The 24,414-nt window shown below is 37.0% G+C and overlaps 1 protein-coding gene and 1 long non-coding RNA gene across 9 annotated transcripts in view; both read left to right on the top strand.

Moving 5' to 3' along the window:
* The window catches only part of CC2D2A (coiled-coil and C2 domain containing 2A), a 63,249-nt gene that overhangs the window by 11,822 nt on the left and 27,013 nt on the right, over positions 1 to 24,414 (top strand). For all 8 annotated transcript variants that reach the window (XM_083834737.1, XM_083834740.1, XM_083834741.1 and 5 more), the window contains 15 exons: positions 785 to 886; positions 1,700 to 1,873; positions 2,049 to 2,199; positions 3,610 to 3,746; positions 5,263 to 5,394; positions 6,556 to 6,765; positions 8,731 to 8,837; positions 12,614 to 12,754; positions 13,131 to 13,287; positions 15,240 to 15,472; positions 16,357 to 16,534; positions 17,827 to 17,983; positions 19,601 to 19,748; positions 22,237 to 22,375; positions 23,016 to 23,219. In XM_083834737.1, coding sequence (XP_083690863.1) covers positions 785 to 886; positions 1,700 to 1,873; positions 2,049 to 2,199; positions 3,610 to 3,746; positions 5,263 to 5,394; positions 6,556 to 6,765; positions 8,731 to 8,837; positions 12,614 to 12,754; positions 13,131 to 13,287; positions 15,240 to 15,472; positions 16,357 to 16,534; positions 17,827 to 17,983; positions 19,601 to 19,748; positions 22,237 to 22,375; positions 23,016 to 23,219 — 2,370 coding nt within the window. The remainder of the gene's footprint in view (positions 1 to 784; positions 887 to 1,699; positions 1,874 to 2,048; positions 2,200 to 3,609; positions 3,747 to 5,262; positions 5,395 to 6,555; positions 6,766 to 8,730; positions 8,838 to 12,613; positions 12,755 to 13,130; positions 13,288 to 15,239; positions 15,473 to 16,356; positions 16,535 to 17,826; positions 17,984 to 19,600; positions 19,749 to 22,236; positions 22,376 to 23,015; positions 23,220 to 24,414) is intronic.
* On the top strand, positions 11,067 to 12,519 carry LOC310898951. Its single transcript, XR_014583870.1, has 2 exons — positions 11,067 to 11,567; positions 11,670 to 12,519. It is a non-coding gene; the product is annotated as an uncharacterized lncRNA (long non-coding RNA).

Below are 24,414 nucleotides of genomic sequence, written 5' to 3'. Positions count from 1 at the left end.
TAATTTAAGAATTCATGCTACAAAGAGCAAAAACAAAATGTTAGGTTTCTTTATGTTGGCTGAGCCTGATGCAAATCAATCTGAAGCACTTAACCTCATAGCCAGTGATCTGTCTTATCTGTTTGTGGGGACAGATAAGGCTTCAGAAAACAGGAAAAGGATAACCATGCTATTTCCTTTCTTCATCATCCATGGAGTTTCAGAGTAGCCTAGCAATAACTGCTTGAAAGAGAACAAAACAAATAAGGCACCCAAGCAATGGACAGTACCTTTTTTGAACAATAGCAAATATAATTGTCCTGTTTTCAGCAGGAACTATAGAAGTAGCTGGTCTTGGCTCCTTTATTCCCTTCCCGGTCAGTACTGTCTGCCAGCAGCACCCTTGTCGCTGCTGCCAGGCTGGTGCTGTCTGCCAGTCTCTCATTTGTCTCGTTTCTGGGACTGGAAGGTTTCTCATTGTTGCCCCATTTCTCCCCCTTGTGGAGATGAGAATGTGGCTGCCTGTTCTCAAAAGTGCAGAAATGACTTCATTAGTAGTGAAGAATGTATACATTTACGCAATGAACTGTTTCTTGATGTTCTGCAGTCTATCTCTTGACCCATATTAAAGGAGAAAGGCATTAACTAATAAATAAATGTATCCTTTTAACATAAATATAAAATCAGTATAATCGTCATCACAGTGATTGTTTTCTTTTTTCTTAAGTTTTTACTATAAAAGTGCAACATCTAATCTGTTTTTTGTCTTTTATTTTTTCATGGACTCCTGTATATTTTTGTGCAGTCTGATGGTGATGAATTTAGAGAGATGCAAGAGGATGAATCCCACTTACTATCAAAAGTAAAGTTTCGTGATTCCGTCAAAAAGCTGAAACAAAAGTCGCCAGTAAGTACCAATTCCGTCATTTCAATAACTGATAGTAGTTTAAATAAAACTTTATATGGCCTCATGATTCTGTTTGAATAAGCAAGCAGGATTCAGTCTTGAGCAGTGAAGAGGGTTTTGTTTAATTTAAAAATTCACAAACAGAATGTTTACAATTGAAGTGTAAAACGGAAACCATCAAATATAAGAATGTTTTTTTAATTAAAAACAAAACAAAAAGAGTAAATCCATTTGTACATAATTAATGGAACTTGGAGGAAACTTGTTTCTTCTATTTAATTCCTCTCAGTTGGATATCACCAGTTGGAAGTTAAAGGAGCATAAGATGCTTAGAGTCACAAAAAGCTACTGTTAATTCTTCTATTAGAACATTCATACTGACACTCAAAGGAGCCTGAGTCCTTCAGAGGCAAAATGCCATTATAAATTTCTCTTCGTATGGTTCATCTGCATTATCGTTATACAATGATATCTGTATTACAGCCAGAACTTAAACCTTTGCATTTCTCATTCACAAATTGTTTATATTTAAAATAATAGGCTGGTTAAAGATGAAATAAATAACTCTTTTCTATAAAGCATTACAAGAAATATTTCATGAAATGATAGTATAGCAACAGAAAATCTCACATATCATTTAAAAATACTTCAGTCAATTTCAGCATTTCTGTGAGCTCTATTTGAGATGAAATAGCTATCCAGTGGTAAGTGTTTGTACATGCTGTAATTGCTATTATTAATGGAAAAATACTTTCACTTGCCCTAAATTTATTATAAATGTCATATAAAAGTATCTTTGTGTTCTTTTCGCAGGTCCAGAATGATTTTCCTTCCGCTGAAGAAGCATATAATTTCTTTACCTTCAATTTTGATTCTGAACCAGAGAATGTAAAGGCTGGAGCACAAAAAAGAAGTGAATTAAATGAAGAAGAGGGGGCAGAAGAATATGTAGAAGCCCATGAGGAAGAACAGGAGGAAGATGAAACGGTGTGACCTGTAGAATAAATGTTAATATTTTTAGTCAGGCTTCTTGAATTAATTTTAATCATCTAATACAAAATGACAGCTTTTGATCCCTTAAAATTTCTTGAAGTATGCTTTCTAGAGATCTGTACTGTAAGAAACAGATGAACTAACAGAGATGTTTCCATTTGAACTATAGGATGAAGATGTACGCCTAGTTAAAGATGATTTATTCATTATAGGGCAAACAGCTGAAGATCTTCTAGTAATGAAACCTGCTGACTGTGAAAGCTACTCTGAACAACTGCAAAAAGAAAAGGAATTTCTCTTCATCCCCAGCAGGCTAACAGGTATGAAGGTTGTGCTTAACCATTTTCTTCCTGGATTTTGCATAGCATGCCACCCTTTGATCTTCTGAAAAATCTTGTATCAGATTGGCAATAGAGAGATACTTAATTGCTGTGCTCCAACACTTATCATCCAGTTAAGTCTGTGTCTGAAAAAGTCTTACAAAATGGATTAAGTAGCAATATGCACACCTTAGCAGGTCATGGTATGGTATGCTAGCAAGTGAACTCAGGGCACATTGGTTGCTCTGGAGTATATCTTAGTGCCTTTTCCCGTAAATGCAAGGTGGCTGGCCCCTTTTTTGCTGGAATTTAGTTCTTACATTGTTTAGCCTATGCAACAGGTTATAGTATACACATGTACTTAGAGTGTAATTATGTACTTAGAGTGATTAATGCACTATATAACGTATAGTGTTTCTTCACTTGGCCACATCTGTAATTTTTTCCATATGGCAAGCTTGCCAAAGTCATATAAGTAACATTAGGATTTCTGTGATATAAGGGGCCATTTTCCCAAAACTTATTTTGTTTAATTGGAAATAGTCAGCACGGATCATGTCTCTGACTTTTTTTTGCCTTATTCCCATAGAACTGCAAAGCCCTTAAAAATAAATAAAAATAAAATAAATGCTTTATCATATCACGTGTTATTTAATATTTGAAGTGGAAGAAACAGAAATAAGTTTTGTAGTGGTATGTTACCAGAATGATATCAGGACAGCTTGGAATGAAATACCAAAATATTGACATTTGGTTCCTCTCCTTTTTTATGTCTTGCAATTGAGTTCTGACTGCTTCTAGTGTGGTCCACTGTGTTCTGATTCAGGGGATCACTGTTACTGTATTTATCAGCATAATCAGTCAGTGTAGGAGGAGAGTGTTCCCTAAAAAGTACTGAGCCCATATGCGCCAGTGATATAATAAAGAATCCCACCTACTGTGATTGGGCTAACATAACTTTTTATACGTTTCCGTATTTTGTACATGACTAGCTTAAGCAAACTAGTAATGGTAATTAAAATTGTGCTTTATATGGGCATTGCTTAGAAACATTCATGTAGTCAGTTGTTGCTAAAGGATCACAAGGAATTTTCACTGTTATGCAAGCAGCATTAAAACTGAACTCTGCTAAACTATTTAAAGATTATTTATTTATTTTTTAGTAAGGAAATGTTTAATTATTTAGAAGATCTGTGACACTTTTGTGATAGAATTAAACTATGGATCTGTCCTGATAAAGAAAAGGACCTGTTCTTGTTATGTAATTATTTTTTCAGGAAAATTTTGCTGACAGCATGCTTAAAATGGAGTACCATTTGTTTCAAGAATGTCATAGGCTAGTACAGAATTAATAAACTAGAACTACAGTTTTAAGATACTTAACGTGCTTTTATATTTATTTCTCATTAGTGCCCACTTCTCAGAAGATGCCTGGAAATGTGCAGCCTAGGTACCTTGAGGATGAGGGTCTTTACACAGGAGAAAGGCCCTTTGTAGCGCCATCTAATCAAAATATTTTAGAAAACAGAATTCTCAGACAGGAGCAAGTAAGTCACCACTATGTTCTTGGCTGTCTTTTTCTCACTCCTTATTTATCAGTATTTTGTTTTGTTATAGTTAACTAGGTGAATGGTCATGGTAATGTGTCCTTTGTCTTTAAAATGTTTAATGGTATTGGACTTGAGGAAGGTGTGTGTTTTAGTGTATCCCAATAGTTAGAGCACCAAACTGGGGCTTAGAAAACTGGTGTCACTTCATGGCTGTACTCATAGCCTGCTGGGGAACAAATCCCTTGTCTGTGCCACTTAGTAGTATAGGGGTAATTATAACTTCTCCTCTTTATAAGAAGAGAGCAAATGATATGTGTAAAGACTGAAAATAAAAGTTAAGCACTGTTATATACTAGAGGATCATAAAGTAAGCAATGTGAAATGACATCTCTGTCCACTGAAGATAATGTGAAGTAATGTACTTATAGGTACTTATAGAGATGTAGTGATCAGACTGTAAGTGTAATTAAATATTGATATAGATTATTTGGAGATGTTGTAGACTCCTTCTAGGTTTACAATAGTAGCTTATGGAAACAGCTGAGAGGGTGCTCTGGTTATGTTTTTATCATGCTCTTGTCCTGTATACAATAAGGTGTATAGTTGTAATACTTAGTATATATTTAAGCTAGTATACAGCAGTTGCCGTTTATATTATGGTTCTTAGAATATCCCAAGTTGGAAGGGACCAACAAGGATCAAGTCCAATTCCTAGCTCCATACTGGACCACCCAAAAATCACACTATATGTCTGAGAGCATCATCCAAATGCTGCTTGAATTCTGGCAGGCTTGGTGCCCTGACCACTTCTTCGTGAAGTTCTCTGACTTCCTCCTGTGCTGGGAGAGGCACTTTTGTGAACCAGATTGGGTGTAAAATATTCAACTGGCCAGTTTCAACCCAGTTACTCTTTGGTGTTACCACATCTGTATTTCTGGTTCTAGGATTAGTTTAAAACAGGTCTGGGCGTAAGAGGGCATCCCAGCGGCTTTCAGCAGCAGCGCTGGTTTTAGCATTTCTTGAATCCTGTTCATGGGAGTAAAGGGATGAATTAGTCAATGTTTAACCTGTGAAGCACAGATGGCAATCAGTGCGTAAGACACCTCATTTGCTTTCAAAGATACTATTCTTAGTTAGTTCAGGTTGTGGACTAGAAGAGTTGAGAGAGACTTTGATAGATGATGTCTCTGAGCTGCCATTTAGCTCTAAAATTCTTTGCTTTATGATTTTTATAATCTAATTTGAAGGAGTGGGTGGCAGTCTTGTGTAAAACTACAATTCTTTCAATTCTAGCAATAAGTGTACTTAAAGCTTAAGCAAGCTTGTGGTCCTGTGGTTTCAAAACTTATCTGTAATATATTTAAAGATTTCACTTTGGGGTCTTAGGAAAGTTTTAGTTTAGTCACAAACAGTTCATAGTCACCTTTTCTTTTGTTTTTCATAAGAGTTACAATTTCGCAAATCATTTCTTTATCAAGTAAGAAACAATATAAAATTTTGTCTTTATTTGTAGGGGAAAGAGTGGTTTGGTGATGATGGCAAAATCTTAGCATTGCCTAATCCAATTAAACAGTCTTCTACTAGGCCTCCAATATTTTCATTGGAAGAAGGCATTGCACCAGAACTTGAAACACTATATAGAAAGGTAGGTTTATTTAATATATGTTATTACTGGGACACTGTACGTCCGTTCTGCACTGATGAGCTGAAGAGCTTTGTGGTAAGAGCCGTTAGTACTGCTTTCTGGGGCTCTACAACTGTTCCTTAAATGTGTTCTACTTTCTAAAGTATATTCCACATGTACTTTTCCATAAAAGAACACACACAGAAGGATGAAGAGTTTAGCCTGGAGTACTGGTTGAAATAGTGAGGTTACAGTGCGTGATGGACTGCTTCAAGTCTCTGAATCACTAACGCCACTGTGAAGCACCCTTGGATATTGTCATGCCAAAGTAGGGTAGTCCCTGTGTTAGTGTATCTGTACAGCTCCTCATCGTAGGAGCTGGTAGACTTAATGATCAGGACAGATGTGTTCTCTGCAGCATGAGAGAAATAATAGAAGAGCATGTGCGTGATACTCATTTTATCCTGATGGAAGTCCTCCAAAAAAGTCATTAAAGTCATACTAAAAAAATCTGATGAGAAACTGCTGAAGGATCAGGTGGAATGTTTTTCATGGGCATTTATACCAGTCCTATAAGAGAGCTATGCAATAGCTGAATTCCCCACTAAGTCTTCCTTTTTCAAGGTTTTACAAAGGGGCAGCAATCAGCAAATTCCTAACAACTTCATTTTTCACGTTATAAGAATATCTCTGAATCTTTTCTGAGGATTTTTCTAAGAAGGGATCAGCAGTCATCAGGCAGGAAGCAGTCTTACCAGCATGGCAAACTCCCTCCTGATGGCAGTTACCTGAGGATATGAGCCATGATGGCCTTTAGGTTGCAGAGAGTTGAAGTAGGCTCTCTAAGATTTGTTGCTAAAAGCTCTTTTGGGGCCTTATTTATGTGAATTTCCCTGGCATTAGAATGTGGAAGCAAAGAACAGATTCCCTCTTCTGTGCAGTCCAATTTATCTATAACAAAAGCTGTTCTTAGAGAGCTGGACTGTTCTCTTACAGCTCAGTTCTCAGAGATAATAAAGCAATTCCAAAGCAACAGGTAAAAAGATGACTAGTGGGCTTTCCTTTTTTCAGTACAGCACTGTCGTCGTCTTTGCCCAGCATAAGCATAATCTTCAGCAAAGCAGATGATTTTCTATTTCAGTCTCATATGGGCTATGGAAACTCTGTTTGTTTTTATTTCAGGCAATAAAAATGACAGCTGCCAATCAGTATCTTGTTGGACCTGGAGATTTTCAGGGGCCATTTCAATTGGATATCGATATTTCTGGACTAATATTCACACATCATCCCTGTTTTAGCCGTGAGCATGTGTTAGCAGCTAAACTGGCTCAGTTGTATGATCAGTATTTAGCAAGAAAACAGAAGAATCTTGCCAACCTTCTCACAGACAAGGTATTTCTATTGCTTCATCGTAGCTTGTTGAGATAATGATGTGACAGTCTAAGGTAAAAGCTGAATTTGTTTCTTTAGAGTGATGTAATTTTAATTATGTCATGAATGGTGTTCTGTCAGAATAGTAGGAACTTAAGTATTTCATCTATGCTGCTTCGTGTTCAGTGCAGAACTGTATTTTTAAGATTATAGATTTCTGATTTTCTATGTAAAATGAATTCTATGCAGGTTTTGAGGTAAAGGGAATGTAATAATTACAGAAAATGAAATTTGCATTTTATTACTTATGCAGGGTATACAAAATGTTTTCCAGTGAATGACAGATAAGATTTTACAGGATTGTGTACAGGGGTTCTGACAGGCAGGCAGTATTCAAGGTTTGAGGGAAGTTACTGAAGTTTAATTTTCAGCTGTTGGTTAAAAGTAAGATGAAGCAGTTTAACTTGCAGAATTCTACAAAAATTGACAAACCATTTCCATGTTCCTGTGTTAAGAATTAGTTTCTTAACTATTAAGAAGTTAAGTACGTGGATATAAACTCAGATTTTCATAATTTAAAGGTGATGATGATCCTCCACCTTAAGGGCTATTGTAAGGAAAAATAATCCTCATGTTTTTATAATATTGTAATTAGGGTCTGTAGTTTTTGTACATATACCAATACATATATATATGTATTTTGGCATATAGTGTTAGGTTTCAGTCCTAATGCTGGATAAATGTTTCATACAGTGTATAAAAATAATTCATTGGTATACCTAGTCTGGAGTTATCTTTGAAAGCCTGGCTTGAGTTTTCCATGAAGCAGTGGAATAGGACACTTACGTTCTCTATGTCTGCATCACAGGAACTAGGCCTGGAAGGGGTTTCATGAGTGTTTCCAGAATACTTTGACAGTATTGTAGGCAACTGCATGATACATTTTTCACAAAGTGATTTTAATGATATTTTTTATCCACCCTTCTGCTATTGACAAGCAATTTTAAAACCTGTCTCCTCTAACAAATGTTATTTAGATTGTTGTGACCAGATTGCTCTTCAGCCTAAACAATTCTTCCTCCCACTCTCTTTGCTGCCATTCTCTGGCGGACTCCTTGTCATCCACTTCTGATGCTTGCTCTTGGTATCTTAAAATAATTGGCCTTTCAGTCCTCATTTTGGGTTCAGTTACTCTTTGGTTCAGTTACTCTCTTTCAAAATTTGTTTCAAAATCTTTTTTTAAATAACAGTGAGATTCATTTTGTAGTTGACCGTGTATGTTTTCAACTATATGCTCACTGCTCTGCAGTTATATAGTAACTCTAGTTTTATTGGTTTGTTTAAAACACTTTGTTCCTTGATTTGTGACTTCATTGCTTCTAGTATGTAGTTGCTTTCGTTTCCTGCAGATCCATTAGCCATTCTGATTTTACGTTCAGTATTGTCCTTTAGAGAAACCACAGCAACATAACTAATGTTTTAGTTCCTTTTCATACTGCTCTTTGTTTTTTCTATTCTTGCCTTCACAGCCATGTATATCTTTTTGCATTCTCCTAAACTAGTTGTCTATCTTTGTGCTCATTTAATGTATATCATCTAATATTAGTTGAAGCTGTGGCCTCTCATCTCTACATTGCGGTTTCAGAAGAGCTTTTGAACTCTTACTGTTGTTCCCAGTTCTGTCGTGTCCTTAGTCCTTGTTGTCTTCCAGTTGTAACATGCAATATGTTATGCTTAAATTTGTTGGTGCAGGTGCCCAGCTTCTGGAACACAATCATCAAATCCACTCATTTTGGTTGTTCCTTCATTTCCTTATCTCTAGTGGCCCTTGCAGACATGGCAAAACCATAATCCTGTGAAGACAGAAGTGAAACAATTCAGAGTTTTTCAGTTATGTAGTAACTAACTTGTTCATATTGAGGTGCATTAAACTGTATGCTTTATAAATGCTATGCCATCTGTTAAGTGTGTGTTTGTTCATTTAAGCTGCACGCTTTGAGGAATGCTGTGCAATGTAGAATAGACAGTGGTGATGCTGGTGCTGCTGGTCCTATAGCACAACAGAGCATACCTGAGTACAAGTTTGAAATCAGGTAGGTATGGATTCATTGACTCAGTGCTTTTTAAAACTGTATTCCTTTTTCTTTTCTGTGCTGGTACAGCATATAAGTCATGTCAGACTTAAATTCTGCTGTAAATGGCTGTGGAATTTGAAGGCTTAAAAGAATTTTTACTGGTAAGTTGAGTAAAAAACAAGAAGAAAATATAGGTTAGGCAGAAATATTAATTCAAAATTGGTCTAATGTGATTGCTTATTGCTTCGTAATTGTATGTTTTTGAACAATTAAACTTTAAATAAAAAATGTTTTAATAAATGTGAACTGACACAACACTGCAAGTCATAATTTTTTTTGAACAAAGTTTGTTTTTTCCATCTTCCTCTTCCTTATTACACAAGACACTTGGCATCAAGTCTTCTTGATTCACTTCCCATTCTTAGGTATGTTGGTCATGTTTTTGCCAATGGGATAATATATATAAAATGGTAGAATTTTCTTTTACAAGATTACCGTTATTGTTCTTGGACAGTAACTGGATAGTAAAAGTATCTTCCAGTTTCTGGCTTGTTAAAGAAGGTTAGTATTAATTTTGGCAGATGGACAATGGTGATCTGTAAGTATAAGCAGTATAATAAAAACTAAATAATTTTGGAGATTTAAGCTGAACAGCCTTTTAACTAGTATATACTTAAAAATCTGAAAGTTTATAAAATCTGAAACTGGGCAATAATGTATTAATTTTAAATAAACAGAAAATTAGAGTTTAATTTCTGTAGTTACATAGTGCGTCCTAGAATCATAGAATATCCCGAGTTGGAAGGGACCTACAAGGATCATCAAATACAACTCCTGGCTCTGCACAGGACCACCCAAAAATCAGACCCCATGTTTGAGAGCGTTGTCCAAATACATCTTGAACTCTGGCAGGCTCGGTGCCATGACCACTGCCCTGGGGAGCCTGTCCCAGTGCCTGACCACCCTCTGGGTGCAGAACCTTTCCCTAATCCCCAGCCTGACCCTCCCCTGTCCCAGCTCCATGCCGTTCCCTCGGGTCCTGTCGGTGTCCCCAGAGAGCAGAGCTCAGCGCCTGCCCCTCCGCTCCCCTCGTGAGGGAGCTGCAGGCCGCCATGAGGCCTCCCCTCAGCCTGCTCTGCTCTGGACTGAACAAACCAAGGGACCCCAGATGCTCCTCATATGTCTTCCCTTCATACGTATTCTAGACCCTTCACCATCTTTGTAGTCCTCCCTTGGACACTCTCCAGTAGTTCTGCGTCCTTCTACGGCGGTGCCCAAAAGTGCACGCAGTGCTCAAGGTGAGGCTGCACCAGGGCAGAGCAGGACACTCCCTTGCCTTGGCTGACTAGCAGTGCTGTACCTGATGCGCCCTAGGGTACTGTTGGCCCTTCTGGCTGCCAGGGCACACTGCTGGCTCATGTTCAACTTGCTGTTGACCAAAACCCCCAGATCCCTTTCTGTTGGGCTACTCTCCAACCTCCTATCCCCAGTCTTTACATGTAGCCAGAGTTGCCCCTTTCCCAGTTCCCTTGCTCTTGTTAAACTTCATATTGTTGGTGACTGCCCAGCCCTCTAATTTGTCAAGATCTCTCTGCAAAGCCTCTCCACCTTTGAGGGAGTCAACAGCTCTTCCCAATGTAGTAGCATCTGCAAACTTATTAAAAACAACCTCTAACCCTATATACAAGTCATTTATGAAAACGTGTCACATGAGTAGTTCATAATACAATTTAAAAAAAAATCTGAAATCTACTGTCAGTCTTGGAACCTGTGGGAGCTTACACTTACATGTTTTTTTTACTACTCTTGTTTGGGAGTTGCTTTTTCAAGTTTTCATCCTTCAGGTATGCTGTCTTGTCACATGTTGGTGTCTGTGCAGGACATACTAGACTATGTCTATAAGGTATTATTTTTTTTACTGAAGGACAGTGTTTTCCTTCCATCAAAAAAGGAGAAACTTTTATTAATGTTTTAACACATCTGGTGGAGGATTGGAAGCAGGAGGTGTGCAGTTACCATACAGTACCTCAGAGACAGGAGCTGTCACCAGGGAAAGCATTAATAGTAATGAGAGGGCTCACTGTGGAAGGGAGGTTCTTGGATTCTGGCACCAACCCTAAGGCTTGCTTTGTTATTCTGGATATCTGAAGTGTTTTTCTAGGTCTTGTATACTTTAGTTTAGTGTCATACTATTACGAATCGGGAGAAACTTGGCTGAAATCAGTGGGATCAGTGTTGCGTAAGTAATGTGAGATGAGCTTGGCTGGGATTACTCAAGGGCTTTTCATATCTGTAATTCTTCTTGGCTACAACTCTGTTGTTGGAAGCTGTTACATATGAGGCTCAGATAGGCGCAGGAATTTTTACTGTCATGGTGTTTAATCCTAACTTGGACCATGTATGTCAGTAAAAACATCTGACCTGCCTTGTCTCTGTTTTAACATTGCATTTCCCTTATGGTCAATGTAGCACACTCATGAGAAATTACAGATGTGAGGAAAGTGTAGCATGGAAAATAATCTAATTACTTCCTCCGCCCTCCGATAACATAATTGTTGTGTTCTCTTTGCTGTCTAAACATCAGAGCTGTAGTTTTCCATCAGTTTGAGGAAGGAATGTTATCTAAATGCAGAAAAGCTTTGCAAATTTGCAATTTCAGACCTTCTGTCCCTATTTGCTGAAGAGGAAATCAATGCATGCTGAGGATTTCAGGTTTCTAGCTCTTCTGGGTGATGTATTTCAGCAGAGGTGATTCTCTGCTAAAAGGTCTTGCTTCCAAGTAGAATGCATTGAATGAGTGTAATTACTGACTTGTGTGTTTCTCTTTTATTTAAACTTCTCACCTTCTAGCTTCATCTGGCAAAGAAGAAAAGGTTTTTAAGCTAAGTAATATTCAGACTGTTAGCTAACAAAGTGAACAAGTTACTCGTCTTACTTTCTGTAAAGTCTGTATTTCAACTTTGTTTATTGTTTTTACTACTTCTGCTTGTGTTTTTAAATAATGTGTGATGTATTGCTTCTTCGAGCTGTAACTTGATGTTCCTTTTTTCCACACTCCGAATATTACAAGGAATAATATTTTTTTTTCATCTTTATCTTTTTTTTACATAGCATTATTTTTACTAGACATGTTTAGCTACCAGGATAGTACTGAAAGCAGTCTGTGTTGGTGCCTCATAGACATCAAAGTCTGTGTTGGTCATTAAAGGTGCTAATGAACATCTGCTTTACAAACAGATTAGAGACTAGAAATGTGAAACATTAATTCTGGGGCAAAAAAAGCCCTGCTAATTTTGTTTAAGTCCTTTCACAGCCCTACAAAATTCTTACATTACTTCATACATTACTACATTACTTCATCTTCACAAGTTCTGTTTAGTGGAGCTAAAAGCATGTTAAGTTTAAAACATATTTTGTAATGTATGATTGTAATAAGCATTACTTCATAGCAGCCGTGTCGGTTTCCTGGGCTGTTGTTTACATGCATTGATTTTAAAATGTTTTAATGATGTACAGCTGTAATAAGCATTTCAGAAGACTTAGATCTCTAGAGAATGAACCGTAATTCAAGTCAGATTGTCTGAAATTCAAGAGACTAGAGTACAGATAGTGCAGGAGACCAAATCCTGTCATCTTCAAGTTCATCTGGGTTTTATGTGCCTTGGATTTAAACCACTGCAGCCATCAATCAAATTGAAAACCACATCACTGGCTTTTGGTATCCCAACTTTTCACTGTATTGTTCCACTGAGTTATATAACTCTGACTTTGTACATACGTATATATATTTCTAGGCAAACCAGAAGACTTCGTGATGCTGAACAAGAGAAAGACAGAATGTTGCTTAAAACTATTATAAAAGTTTGGAAACAAATGAAATCCCTCCGTGACTTTCAGAAGTTTACCAACACACCCATGAAGCTTTATTTGAGAAAGTATGTTTTGATAACTCTTTGTACTTCATTTGTCAGTAGGGGAGCTTTAATGAGATTAGTCAATTTGGGATATGAAGGGTGCAAAAGTAAGGATTTGAGTAATGTCTGGCACTGGTTGAGTCTGCCAGACTATGAGGAGGAAGGAAAGTTAAGTAATTACTGTAACAGAAGGAAATTTCTGAAGTCTAATGAGTAAATAAAAAGTAATAATATTAATTTTGGATGGTAGCTGTCTGCTGTCAACTATGTTAGTATTTTTCAAAAGGATGTGCTTTTGCTAGAGTTAAATTAATGGAGAAGCGGACTTATGCTATATGTTATAAATATAAATCTAACGTGTTAATTAATACAACATGTTTATGCAATTGTTTTGAAGGGAAGAAGTTGATCAGAGATCAGATGAAAAAGCGTATGAAGCAGAAATTCAGGCTGAGATAAATGAATTAATAGAAGAATATATGGAAGAATATGAAAAGAAAATGGAGGAGTACAGAACTGAGCTACAAGAGTGGAAATCCTGGAGGAAGGCACAGGTTTGTTTAAATCATTGTTTCACAAAAAGTACGTTATTACCAGGTGTACTCAAAGTTTGTCCTTGTAGTACAGAAAAATCAATTTCAGGGTAGGCATGAATAAATTTTGTAATGTATTTGGATATATTCCGTCTACTTAGAATGTGTTAGTAAATTAATTGTTAATTAAAAAATCTGCTTTTTTTGTGGAGCAGTTATCTTTCTGCTATTTATTTTCTTCAGTTCTCTTTTTTTGTTAAGTTTAACTTTTGTATTTGTGTGAGTGGTAAAGCTAAATAATAACGGACTGTTTCTGATGAACGAGCAGTTGATGTCATCTCCTGTAAATTTATGTTCAGAAATGTCCGAAAATGGAAAAACACAGTTAATATACTAACCTTTTACCTCTGAAAGGCTTTATTACTAATAATCTGGACTGCCATTAAGGTCCCAGTTGTGCTTCAAGAGGGTATTCACAAACAGGAGCTAGAATAAATACACTTCAGCAGGATGACCTTTGAAATAGCCTGTGGCAGTGCTAACAAAATCATAGGACAGTTGCTTTCATACTGCATGCCTCAGGATAATGGTTACTTGAATGTAATCACTGCACTGTTTAAACATTAGTCATTTTAGGTATAGCAAAATAAAGTTTAAAGAAAATCTTCAAATACAGTTTTCAAGAATCTAGTGCATCTGCTGATGCTTTTGTAGAAAGTGTTTCATGTACGTGCAGCAACTATGGAAGACACTTAGCATGTATGAGGGGAAGTTCATCTGCAGGTATTGGAAATTCCTGTTAACAGAACATAGGTGGGCACGTGACTCATTAGTATAATGCCAATTCATTTGTATGAGAAGATGAATAAACGTAAGGTTTAAAGTGAAGGTAGGTAGGTTGGGGCATTGGTCCATATGGGAACTGTTCATCTACCTCTAGCTATTATGCCTTCACAGATACCATGGTGGGTGGTTCCATCCAAAGCATCTTTCTGCTGTGGTAGTCAAAAGTATCTGAGACTGAGGTTACAGTGGTTATTCCCTTTTAGAGTGAACTATCATGCACAGTCCTTCATTGCATGCCCAGAAGTACTTTCCTTTATTTTACTTAAAGTGCTTTGTTGGTTAATCACTGCTATTGGTGTCTTACTAGCAGAGATTACATGAATCTATGGAAGACAGTAGAGGTAGAGTAGAGTAGATAAATTTAAAAAGAATTACACAATCAAAAAAGGTAATAAAGTTAAGCCAAGAAAACATGTTTATTAATAAAAATGTGAACAAGTTGTTTGGCTAAATACTTCTGTTAGTGAGGAAAAAGTGTGCTTTCCTCGTCTCCTTCTGTTTTGCTAATGGTGTCATGATTCATGAATGGTTGGTGCTTCCAAGTAAGCTGTACACCCAAGTAATCTGTAAGTCTGCAGAAGGAGGAACTTGTTTGCGGTTGTCTACTGAAACTACTGAAAAGTATGTTGTTTGTTTATTTTTGTGTTTGGCATAAAGGAAGGGATGGGATCGTTCTGGTCCTGAGAAAGACACTGCTAAGCTAAAAAGTTTGTAGCACATGTGGATTCACTTTGTCCATGTATGCAGAGGATACATCTTGAAGAACTGTAGCTACTGGCTGAGTAATCTTCCATCAGTCCTAAGAGAATGCACATGGTAACTCTGAATGAGGAATCAGCTGCTAGCCAAAATGTTCAATAAACAGTTGCTTTGTAAGTTGGTTGGGAAGGTTAAATAAATGTGTTGTTTGAAGCACATCATATTCTTGAAGCCTATCAGTGGAATGCATTGCTGAATTCTGAATCTGAAGTAGTCCTACAAAATGAGAAAAAATATACTCTTTCAATGCCAATTTTTAAAATTGTACGGTTGTTACCCGTACCCATTTATCACTTGTAAGTGAACAAGAGAAAAAAGCTATACTGATTGAAATAGTACAGGTAGAACATTGTTATTTTTACATACAGAAGTCCAGAAAGAAAAAGAAGAAAAAAGACCTTCAAGAAGAAGATTCAGTAGAAGATTATGATCTTGGCGAGGAACCTGTAAAACCTATCCCACCTAAAATGGTCAATAACCTGGAAATAGAGCAGCAGGTTAGAGAAAAAGCTGACAACTTGAGAAGGAAACCTGGGGAGCCTGCTTTAATTCCTGAACTAGTCCTGTCAGGCAGCATAACTCCAAATGAGCTGTGTCCTCGGTAAGATAAATGTTGTAAGTATTTTGTTGTAACGCACTTCTGTAGTGATCTTCTGCTGTATGATTTGATTCTTACCTGCATAACTTCAAAAGTCTGCACTCGCCATTCTTAGTAATTGAATATTAAACTTCTGCTTCTGAAGCTGACATAACTTAATTCTTTTTCAAGTTACATGTAACCTTGTATGTACTGGGCTTGGAGAATGCATAACTACACATCCACTTCGAACCATCTTGAGCATATTCATAGGACAGTAGTATATGTAAAGAAACTGTTTTTAGGGTGGAATCTAGGCCACTTCTGGCAGTACTGCTCTCGCTAGCTAGTCCTTTGCACCAAGTGGCATAGTCAACAAAGAAACTGAAAATAAAGAAATCATAGTTCACTGGAGATTTCACTGTGGATAACGTAAATACTCTTTTGTGTTACTTTTCACATTTACACACACAATTTAATGTACATCTAGTAAATTTCAGTCATTCAAAAACTCCCTTTCATCTTTATTTAGCAAATAGCCTCATCAAAGAATAGCGCTTGACTGTTCTGTTCCCAGTGACTGAAATCTTAAGAATCTTAACTCAGTGTATCATTTCCTATATCTTGGTGGAAGGGAATAGAAGGAAATTTTGTTTCCCTAAATAGTCCCTTTCATACGGAGGTGGATGTGTTGACCTGTTTTTAAATCATTTTATATTCATGAGAAGATAAAAATAACAGCTATATAGTAGTTCTTAAGTCACTGCTGTATAGTGACATTTTTAGAAAAACATCTTTATTTGTTTGACTTTTGTTTCCTGTTGTGGAATCAGATTTGTATTAAAAAATAACTAAAAATCACAAATGTTATTAAAAGTGATATGACCACTTGTTTGACAAATCTGCAGGGCAGAGGTTTTGCGACGAGAAGATGTGAAGAAACGCTCAGCATTTATAAAAGTCCTGTTCAACTCCAAAGAAGTATCAAGGACTGTTACCCGACCAATAAGTTCGGATTTCAGAGTTCACTTTGGACAGATATTCAATTTACAAATATTCAATTGGCCAGAGAGCTTGAAGCTACAGGTAAATAATGATTTATTATAGTATTTTTTAAAAAGATAATGTGAAATGTGATTCCTCCCAGAATGCTTGTATTTTGCTCTATATTGGTGTTGTAAAGACTGAAAAACCTGTGAAGGATCCTGTACAAATTATCTATCTTATACCCCTTCCTTGCTTCTCTGTTTGCAAACTTTCAACATTGCTGCTACATATCCTGATGCTTGTGCTAAGATTTTATTTTACCGATACTGCTTTAATTTATTCTCAAAATTCTAACATACGCACATTTTACAAATAAGATACATGCCTTTAACAAGCCTATAACACAACTATAGGTTGCATAGGGGTAAATATTTGAGTTGTGATTAAATATGTTAGGGCACCCTCTTAATTTTAGAAAAACTGATTTATATCGCAGATAAACTTGCCAAAATACTCTTCTTAAAACACTCTTGTCCACACAGTAATAGCATCATAATGTTTACTGCAAGAGAAAGAAATTTAGTACTAGTAATTTCCATTGTTGCACTCTTCGTCAAGTGCAGATAAGTCCAAAAAGGATAAGAAGGGGGAAAGAAAAAGAAAAAACAACCAAAAAAAAAACCCACCTGAATTAATGAAGGAGTGGCTAATTTACAGAGCTAAGAGGATATATTTTTAGGAGGAAAATGTGGTCAGGATCCTACTTCTCCTGTTAGCTGACTTCTCCTGTTAGGTGATGCAGGTAGCTCAGAGGAGGGTGTATGCTCCCCAACCTGTTCCGTTTACGTAGCACTTAATTGTAAGCCACAAGAACTACCATCTACTTGCATTATAAACACTTGAACAGGGACTAAGAGGAGAAGCTGCTTAAATCACTCTGTGCCTGAAACTGGCTGGGCAAGAGGGAAGCAGCTGGCTGTACTGCCAGAACTGGGACTGTTCCTTGCTGTCTTTCATGGTAAGGGGGAACTAGCGAGCCAGAATCCCTCCAGCATCTTCACTGCAACCGGTCACTGTGACAAGCAGTTGCATATTGTACAATGATAGTCTTTAAAGCCTAAAGTTTGTCATACTTTTCTAGTATAGCTGTATTAGAAAGGTGAGGGGAATATGCTTAAGAAGTCAGACTGAGTTAGCTGCTAGTAGTTGAAATGTCTGCTAATTAGATATTTTAAAAAGGAAATCAATATAATTGCTTTAAATTAATTATTTCATGATTAAGTCATCTTAAAACCATTTGTCCAAATACCCTACAATATGCTTTCAACTTCTTATCAATACATTGTGAAGAACTAATTTTTTTAACTGTCTGTTACCATGGATTTTTCTAGATCTACGAAACAACGGGTATGAGCAGTACCACCTTGTTGGCTGAAGTGTTCATACCTGTACCTGAGACTACAGTTCTGACAGGCAGTGCTCCTATGGAAGAAATAGAGTTCAGCAGCAATCAGCGTGTGGTACTGGACCACGAAGGAGTTGGGAGTGGTAAGGACTCTAAATTCAATGCTTCAATGCTTTTTATTTTGCTGAAACCATGTAGAAGTAACAGGCTGGCATAAGTTTCAGAGTAAATTCAATTAACAGCAATGAGTGTATTTACTAGTGGGCTTATAGTGTTAATGGAGCTCTACTAACTATAGAAGTCATAGGTTTTGTTTTCTGTTGTTTTTTTTGTTTCTTTTGTTTCTTACTTTATCAGGCCTCTGATAGTGCAGAGTAAGCAGGTGGTATTAATCAGTATAGTTCCAGTGATTTTAACATTTCAAACCACTGAAGAACTGGCTGTATAAATGTCTATGCAGACTAATTTTTTGTCTTTGTTTTGATGAAATTCTGTCAAAAAATTGATCCCTGGGACTTTGTTGTGGTTTAACCCGGCTGGCAGCTAAACACCACACAGCCGTTCGCTCACCCTCCCCCCTCCCTCTCTGGGATGGGGGAGAGAAACGGGAAAGTGAAGCCTGTGAGTTGAGATAAAGACAGTTTATTAAGACAGGAAAATAATAATAACAATAATAATAATAATAGTGATAATGGTAATAGTATTAACAATAATAATGTGTAAGAAAACAAGTGATGCACAATGCAATTGCTCACCACCTGCTGACCGATGCCCAGCCTATTCCCGAGCAGCCGGCCCCCCCACCCCGGCCAGCCACCCCTATATATTGTTTAGCATGACGTCAGATGGTATGGAATACCCCTTTGGCCAGTTTGGGTCAGCTGTCCTGGGTCTGTCCCCTCCCAGCTCCTGCTGCACCCCCAGCCTGCTCGCTGGCAGGACAGAGCAAGAAGCCGAAAAGTCCTTGGCCTGGTGTAAACACTGCTCTGCAACAATTAAAACATCAGCATGTTATCAGCGCTCTTCTCATCCTAATCCAAAACATAGCACCCTACCAGCTACTATGAGCTACTTAACTCTGTCCTAACTGGAACCAGGACAGACTTCAAAACAGAAAAATAAAATGAGGGAGAGGTAGGGAAAGGAGAACAAGAATAATGTGTCATAGCATACAGAATTTTTAAGTTTATGTAATGTTTGAACTATATTATGAGAACTGATTTGCATAATTTTTCAGTATGTAAAATACAGATAAAGATGGAGCAGAAGAACGGATAAAAAGTTGAGGAGGAAAGTAATGTGGAACATTACAGCACGTTTTGTGTGTAAATGTTATTGACCATGATGACTGTATGTACAGTTGTGTATCACAGCTTTGGGACCGGCTTTTCAATCATGCATAATTCTTCTGACTCTGATTTTCTGTCACATTAACAATATGCAGAATCTGAAAATTACTGGAAATGTTAAATAGTATGCATCTGTGAAGGGAAAAAAAAGTCTTGGCATAGCCTTTAAGATGTAGCCTTTCTTCTTTGTCCCAAATGGAAAGCTTTTTTTAGTTGGAATGGAATCTTTCACTTCTGTTGTAGAGCAAAGTCCTTCCCTGCAGCATGCAGCAGTCAGCTTGTTTCATGTAACCTGTCCATTTATATTAAAGGAGTAATTTGACTGCTTACTTTTGGGAAGCATTTTTAAAGTGGTTCAGATACTGTGCTTGAATGGAAAAATATACTAATTTGGTTTTTTCCCCTTGATAGATGTGTCCTTTTCCTTTGAAGCTGATGGTAGCAATCAAATGACTTTAATGACCTCTGGGAAAGTATCCAATAGTGTCTCCTGGGCAGTTGGAGAAAAAGGAATCCCCCTAATTCCTCCAGTATCTCAGCAAACCACAGGCATTCCGAGGTAATGTGGTATGAATTCTCAGTGATTTCTGGGAAAGTGATTATACCAGTATTTAAAAGAGTAGGTGACTTTCATAGTCAAAAATTGTAGTATTCTTTTTCCTTAAGTTTAGATGCTTTATTTTGCATTGTAACCCTCTGCAGATATCTTAGGGCACACATTTTTCATAAACTTAGAATTTCTAATGAAAATCTTTTAGTACATTATTTATAGACAATATTAAAGTTAAACAGAGCTCAAGCTGATTAACTCATTTTTATGGTACTCTAATAGAAGATGTAGGTACAGTCCAAATTTTGCCTTATATTGGCAAGGAACTTTTCTGTAATCATTTTGCTAAGAACAGAAGCTGCAGCTTTTTCTTATCCAAAGTGCATATGGGAAGAAGTACTGGGACACATGCTTTTAAACACCTTTTCTGTAACTAATGACAAAAATTACAGTATGAAAACATTAGAAGTGTGTATGGGAGCTTGATGCTGTTTGTGAATTGAGAAGTGAAAAACTCACATCTGTGACGTCATTCCGAGATAATATTCTTTAATGATTTTTGTCCATCAGAAGCCTGTTGAGCTGCAGAAGTTAATATATTATTCCATTAAAAACAATCTAATTTGCCCTGTGACTGCATGTTGGACATTGTAGATCATTTGTCCATTTTGTTGCTTTTGTGTAATTCCAGTAAAGTCAAAGTCTGCTTTTGTAATGACCTCAGGTAACTTCACTGTAAAGTCTTCAGAGTTTCACCATACTTACTAAATGAGCCAGTACTTCTTCCAGCTGATTGGATTAATTGGATTTTTATTTTTTTAGAGACTAAATATTGGCACCCACATCACCCTTTTACTATTTTTGTCTCCAGCTGCAGCTGTTAGAGTAATTTGCTGATCAGCATATGAGTAACTTGCTGACTTCAATGAGACTAGAATAGCATCAGATAAAAACATATGCATGCAAATCCCAAAGGCTAACTTTAGACTCGGGAGACTAATCTTACAGTAGTCTCTCGCTGTAGCAGATGGAAAAATGGGGAATTCCATAAAGGGAGTTCAATGTAAAACTCTTCTTTGAATCACCCTCTAGAGATGAACACCCATCTGTGACTTTCCGTTGTCTGTTGTGAAAGCCTGAGACAAGAGTTTTGTGCCTAAAGTTAGTTTTTTCCCATGAGCTTTTCAGCACAACTGTGATTCAGTGTGTGTTCGTTCAAGACTGCCTAAAGATACAGCCTTGATGTCACTACTTTGTCTGCTGCTCCAGTAACTGCTGGTTATGTTGTCTGGTTCTAACCAAGCTTGAGAAAGATCCATGAGTTTTCCTGAAAATAGTCAGATTCTAAGTGGAGAACAGACCCCTAACGAGAGAAGGGGCGCCATCCACAGCCTGTGGTACATGGGTAATGAAATTGCATATCCAGGCCAGCAAATCATTGCACAAATGTCCTCCTGACCACCTACCACAACTTGACTGCTGTGAATACAAATAAGTGAGAGCATCCAAAGGATAAGGAGTGGGACTGGGAGCTGGGCCTCCCAGGGTTTCAGGACTGCTGTGGAAGACAGAAGAAACCAAGGGTGAGCCAGCACAGTTCACTCGGTGCCAGCCAGCATACAGTCCTACAGGATCCAAACGCAACAGGCACAGCAGGGCACTGGCAGCAGTTGCAGACAAGGTGACAGTCAGGTCCAGGGTACACCCAGAAACAGTATCCAGGAGACAGACTGAAGACAGGACTTGAGACATAGCTCAAGTAAGGATCTGGGAAGTTCCTTTAAGTATGTATTGTCAAAACTGTAATTTACTTGCTGTGAGGCAATTTAACATAGAAATCTTACCTTTTAGTAATCAGAAGCATGGGATAGTGTAGGTATATGATAAATGTTTGAATCAATAAGCACCTTAAGTCGTGGAAAACCTTGTTTTCTCTTTGTAGGAACACGGTCAAATTCAGTGTTTCAGATAAATCTGTAACTGCATGTTTTCTGCAATGAGAAAGCTTGCATAAGAGTTCCCTTTCAGCAGTTCCTTCATATTTCCCCCAGCTTTCCTTTGCAATTCATCATTCCTCAGTTACATAACTGCAATTTGGAGAGATGCACGTGTTGTAAGAAGAATCACAGAAACCAGGCAGCTTTTAGAGAGGTTAACTTCTTCCATATAACAGCTATTTGAAGAGAGTGGTTTTGTTTTGTTTTTAAATTAACTTCAGTTCAGTCCACTGTTTTGCAGTGTGCTGACAGAAAGAATGGCTTCATTTTGAGGGCAAAAATGGCATAGGGGTGGAAATGAGCAGGTAGGGGGCAGATGGCAATATTTCCTGCAATAAAAGGTTTGTACTGAGAATTGTGTAGTGGAACTTACTTTCCATGTTATGGATTTTTTTGTTTTGGTTGTTTTTTTCCAAAAAATTTTTTTTTTTTGGTGTTGCTACAACAGATCTCTTTTTGGTAGAACCATCTGCTATCAGTTCTTTCTATTGTCTCTTTAGTGCTTTAAAAAATATTGATGCTATTGCATCCATTGGCACCTCGGGCTTAACTGACATGAAGAAATTAGCCAAGTGGGCAGCAGAAACAAAACTTGATCCAAATGACCCAAACAATGCAGCTCTGATGCAGATGATTATGGTAAGTGTTATTTTCGGAGCTGTAGGGCTAATGGATTTGTGTATTCTCATGGATATACTTGGGTGAATGTTGAGAAGCAAAATGTCCATTAAAAAATATGATTTATTAATCCATTAGTTCAGTAGTATTCTAGTGGTTAAAAAAAAAAACGGGTATTAGGGAATATGCAAACTGATTAAATTACATATTAAAAAAATCACAAGTTTGAACTTCTTTTTTCCTTAAAATTCAGGCTTATTTCTAGTGTACTTGTATGGTATTAAATAGGAAGATGCTCATTAGTGATGTCTGCACATAGTTTGTTGTAGAAGTTGGGACTTTTCTAAACATCAAATTGAGAAGCTACTTGATAGCTGAAGTTACATAAAAGAATCACCTTTTCTCCTCTTCAATGTTTTGTTTGTGTTTAGGAGAGATAGAATACACTTAAGAATACAGTAAAATTCAGTGGTCTCATGCGCTTTGCTAAACATAAATCTGCTTCAAAGCATTTAATGTTTCAGTCTCAATTTGATCCATTTTAACTGCTTCTGCTTAAAATGAACATTCTTGCAATGTGCAGGTAAGACTTAACAAAAGTTGCTTTGTAGACTTCTCTTCCTCAGTATGAAAAGATTAATAATTTTGTTATCTAATTTAGGTTGCCACTAGCGGAGAGGCACACGTTCCTGATTTCTTCAGATTGGAACAGTTGCAGCAAGAATTTAATTTTGTTTCTGATGAGGAATTTAATAGATCAAAGAGATTTCGACTCTTGCAGCTCAGAAGCGAGGAGGTGGCAGAGTTCCGAAACTACAAGCAAGTCCCTTTGCATGAACGAGAAATCAGTGAGAAACTATTCCAGGTAGAGTCCTATCTGAAATTATTTGGAGTACGTCCTCTAGTAAAACATCATATTTCTTTTCTAGTTGTAGTGCTAATAATATTTGACTTGCAATAAATTCAGTTAGTCCCATAAAGAACGCACAGCTTTGCTGACATTTATTAAAAAAAAAAAAAAAATAGATTTTTTTTTCCTCAGTCTTTTTTGGTGTTATTTTAGTATAATTAAGGTAGCTTCCCTGCAAGGAAATAGTTACGTAGCTATGCTGTGGAAGTGGAAAAATACAACACAGCAGCTGCTGTGGATGTGAATTTTCTAAGAGACTTTTTTTTTTCTAAAGGTGATTTAAAATACAGAGGGTAATGCAAAGGTAATTTGGGCTTAGGCTTATTAACTTTTGAACCCTTTCTGTGATGAGCGGTAGGAGGAATGACACTAATGAGCATTAAAACCTTTTAGTGTTTTACTATAGGCTATGTTGCAGTTATTTCTATTTCTGTACATTGTTCCAGTTAGCTTACCCTGTCTTTGCCTGTTAATTACCCTACTGAAATGCAACGTGTGCATTTTTTTCTTGATTCATACTTCAGTTATATTCAATTCCACTCTTACTGTTAAGTCACACATTATTTTGTTCTTTAGCAATTTGTGTATTTAAGGAGCGTTTCAGTGTGTTCATTGCCTTCTCAGGATCAGAATCATGTCAGATTTTGGCAACTGCTGCTTTATGCCTTGCATAAATTTCACTGAACAATTCCTTCCTTCCATTCCTTTTGGGTTATATCTTCTTAAAACATACTTATTAACTCAGATCTGGCTCTTCAGAGTAAACATTTCTCCTTTTCAAATATTAGATTAGTTTTTTTTTATCTGCTATTTAAAGCTCTGGTACATCTTTGATATATGCTTTTGATCCAGTTGATTTTATGGACTAACTTTGTTCATTTCATGTTATCAGCCAAAAAAAAACACAGTTTAAGAATTGTTTTTTCTTTTTTTTTTTTTTTTTTCCCCATTAAGGGTAACTTGGATAAACCCACAATCGCTTGTTCCAAGTTCATGTTATAAGACATGGTCTTCAAAACTAAGTTTAAAAGTGGTATTTTTCATAGTTGGTTTACTGGCTATTTGGCAAAGAAATCTGAAAACTCATAGAATTGTGGAAATACTGTTCAGAAAACATTGTCTGGAGGTGAAATGTTTTCCTGCTTTCCTG

This window comes from Anser anser (genome assembly GCF_964211835.1).
Source record: "Anser anser genome assembly, chromosome: 4".
In the NCBI taxonomy this organism is placed as follows: Eukaryota; Metazoa; Chordata; class Aves; order Anseriformes; family Anatidae; genus Anser; species Anser anser.
The sequence above is the reverse complement of the archived record's forward strand: the minus strand, read 5'-3'. Positions and strand labels throughout refer to the sequence as shown.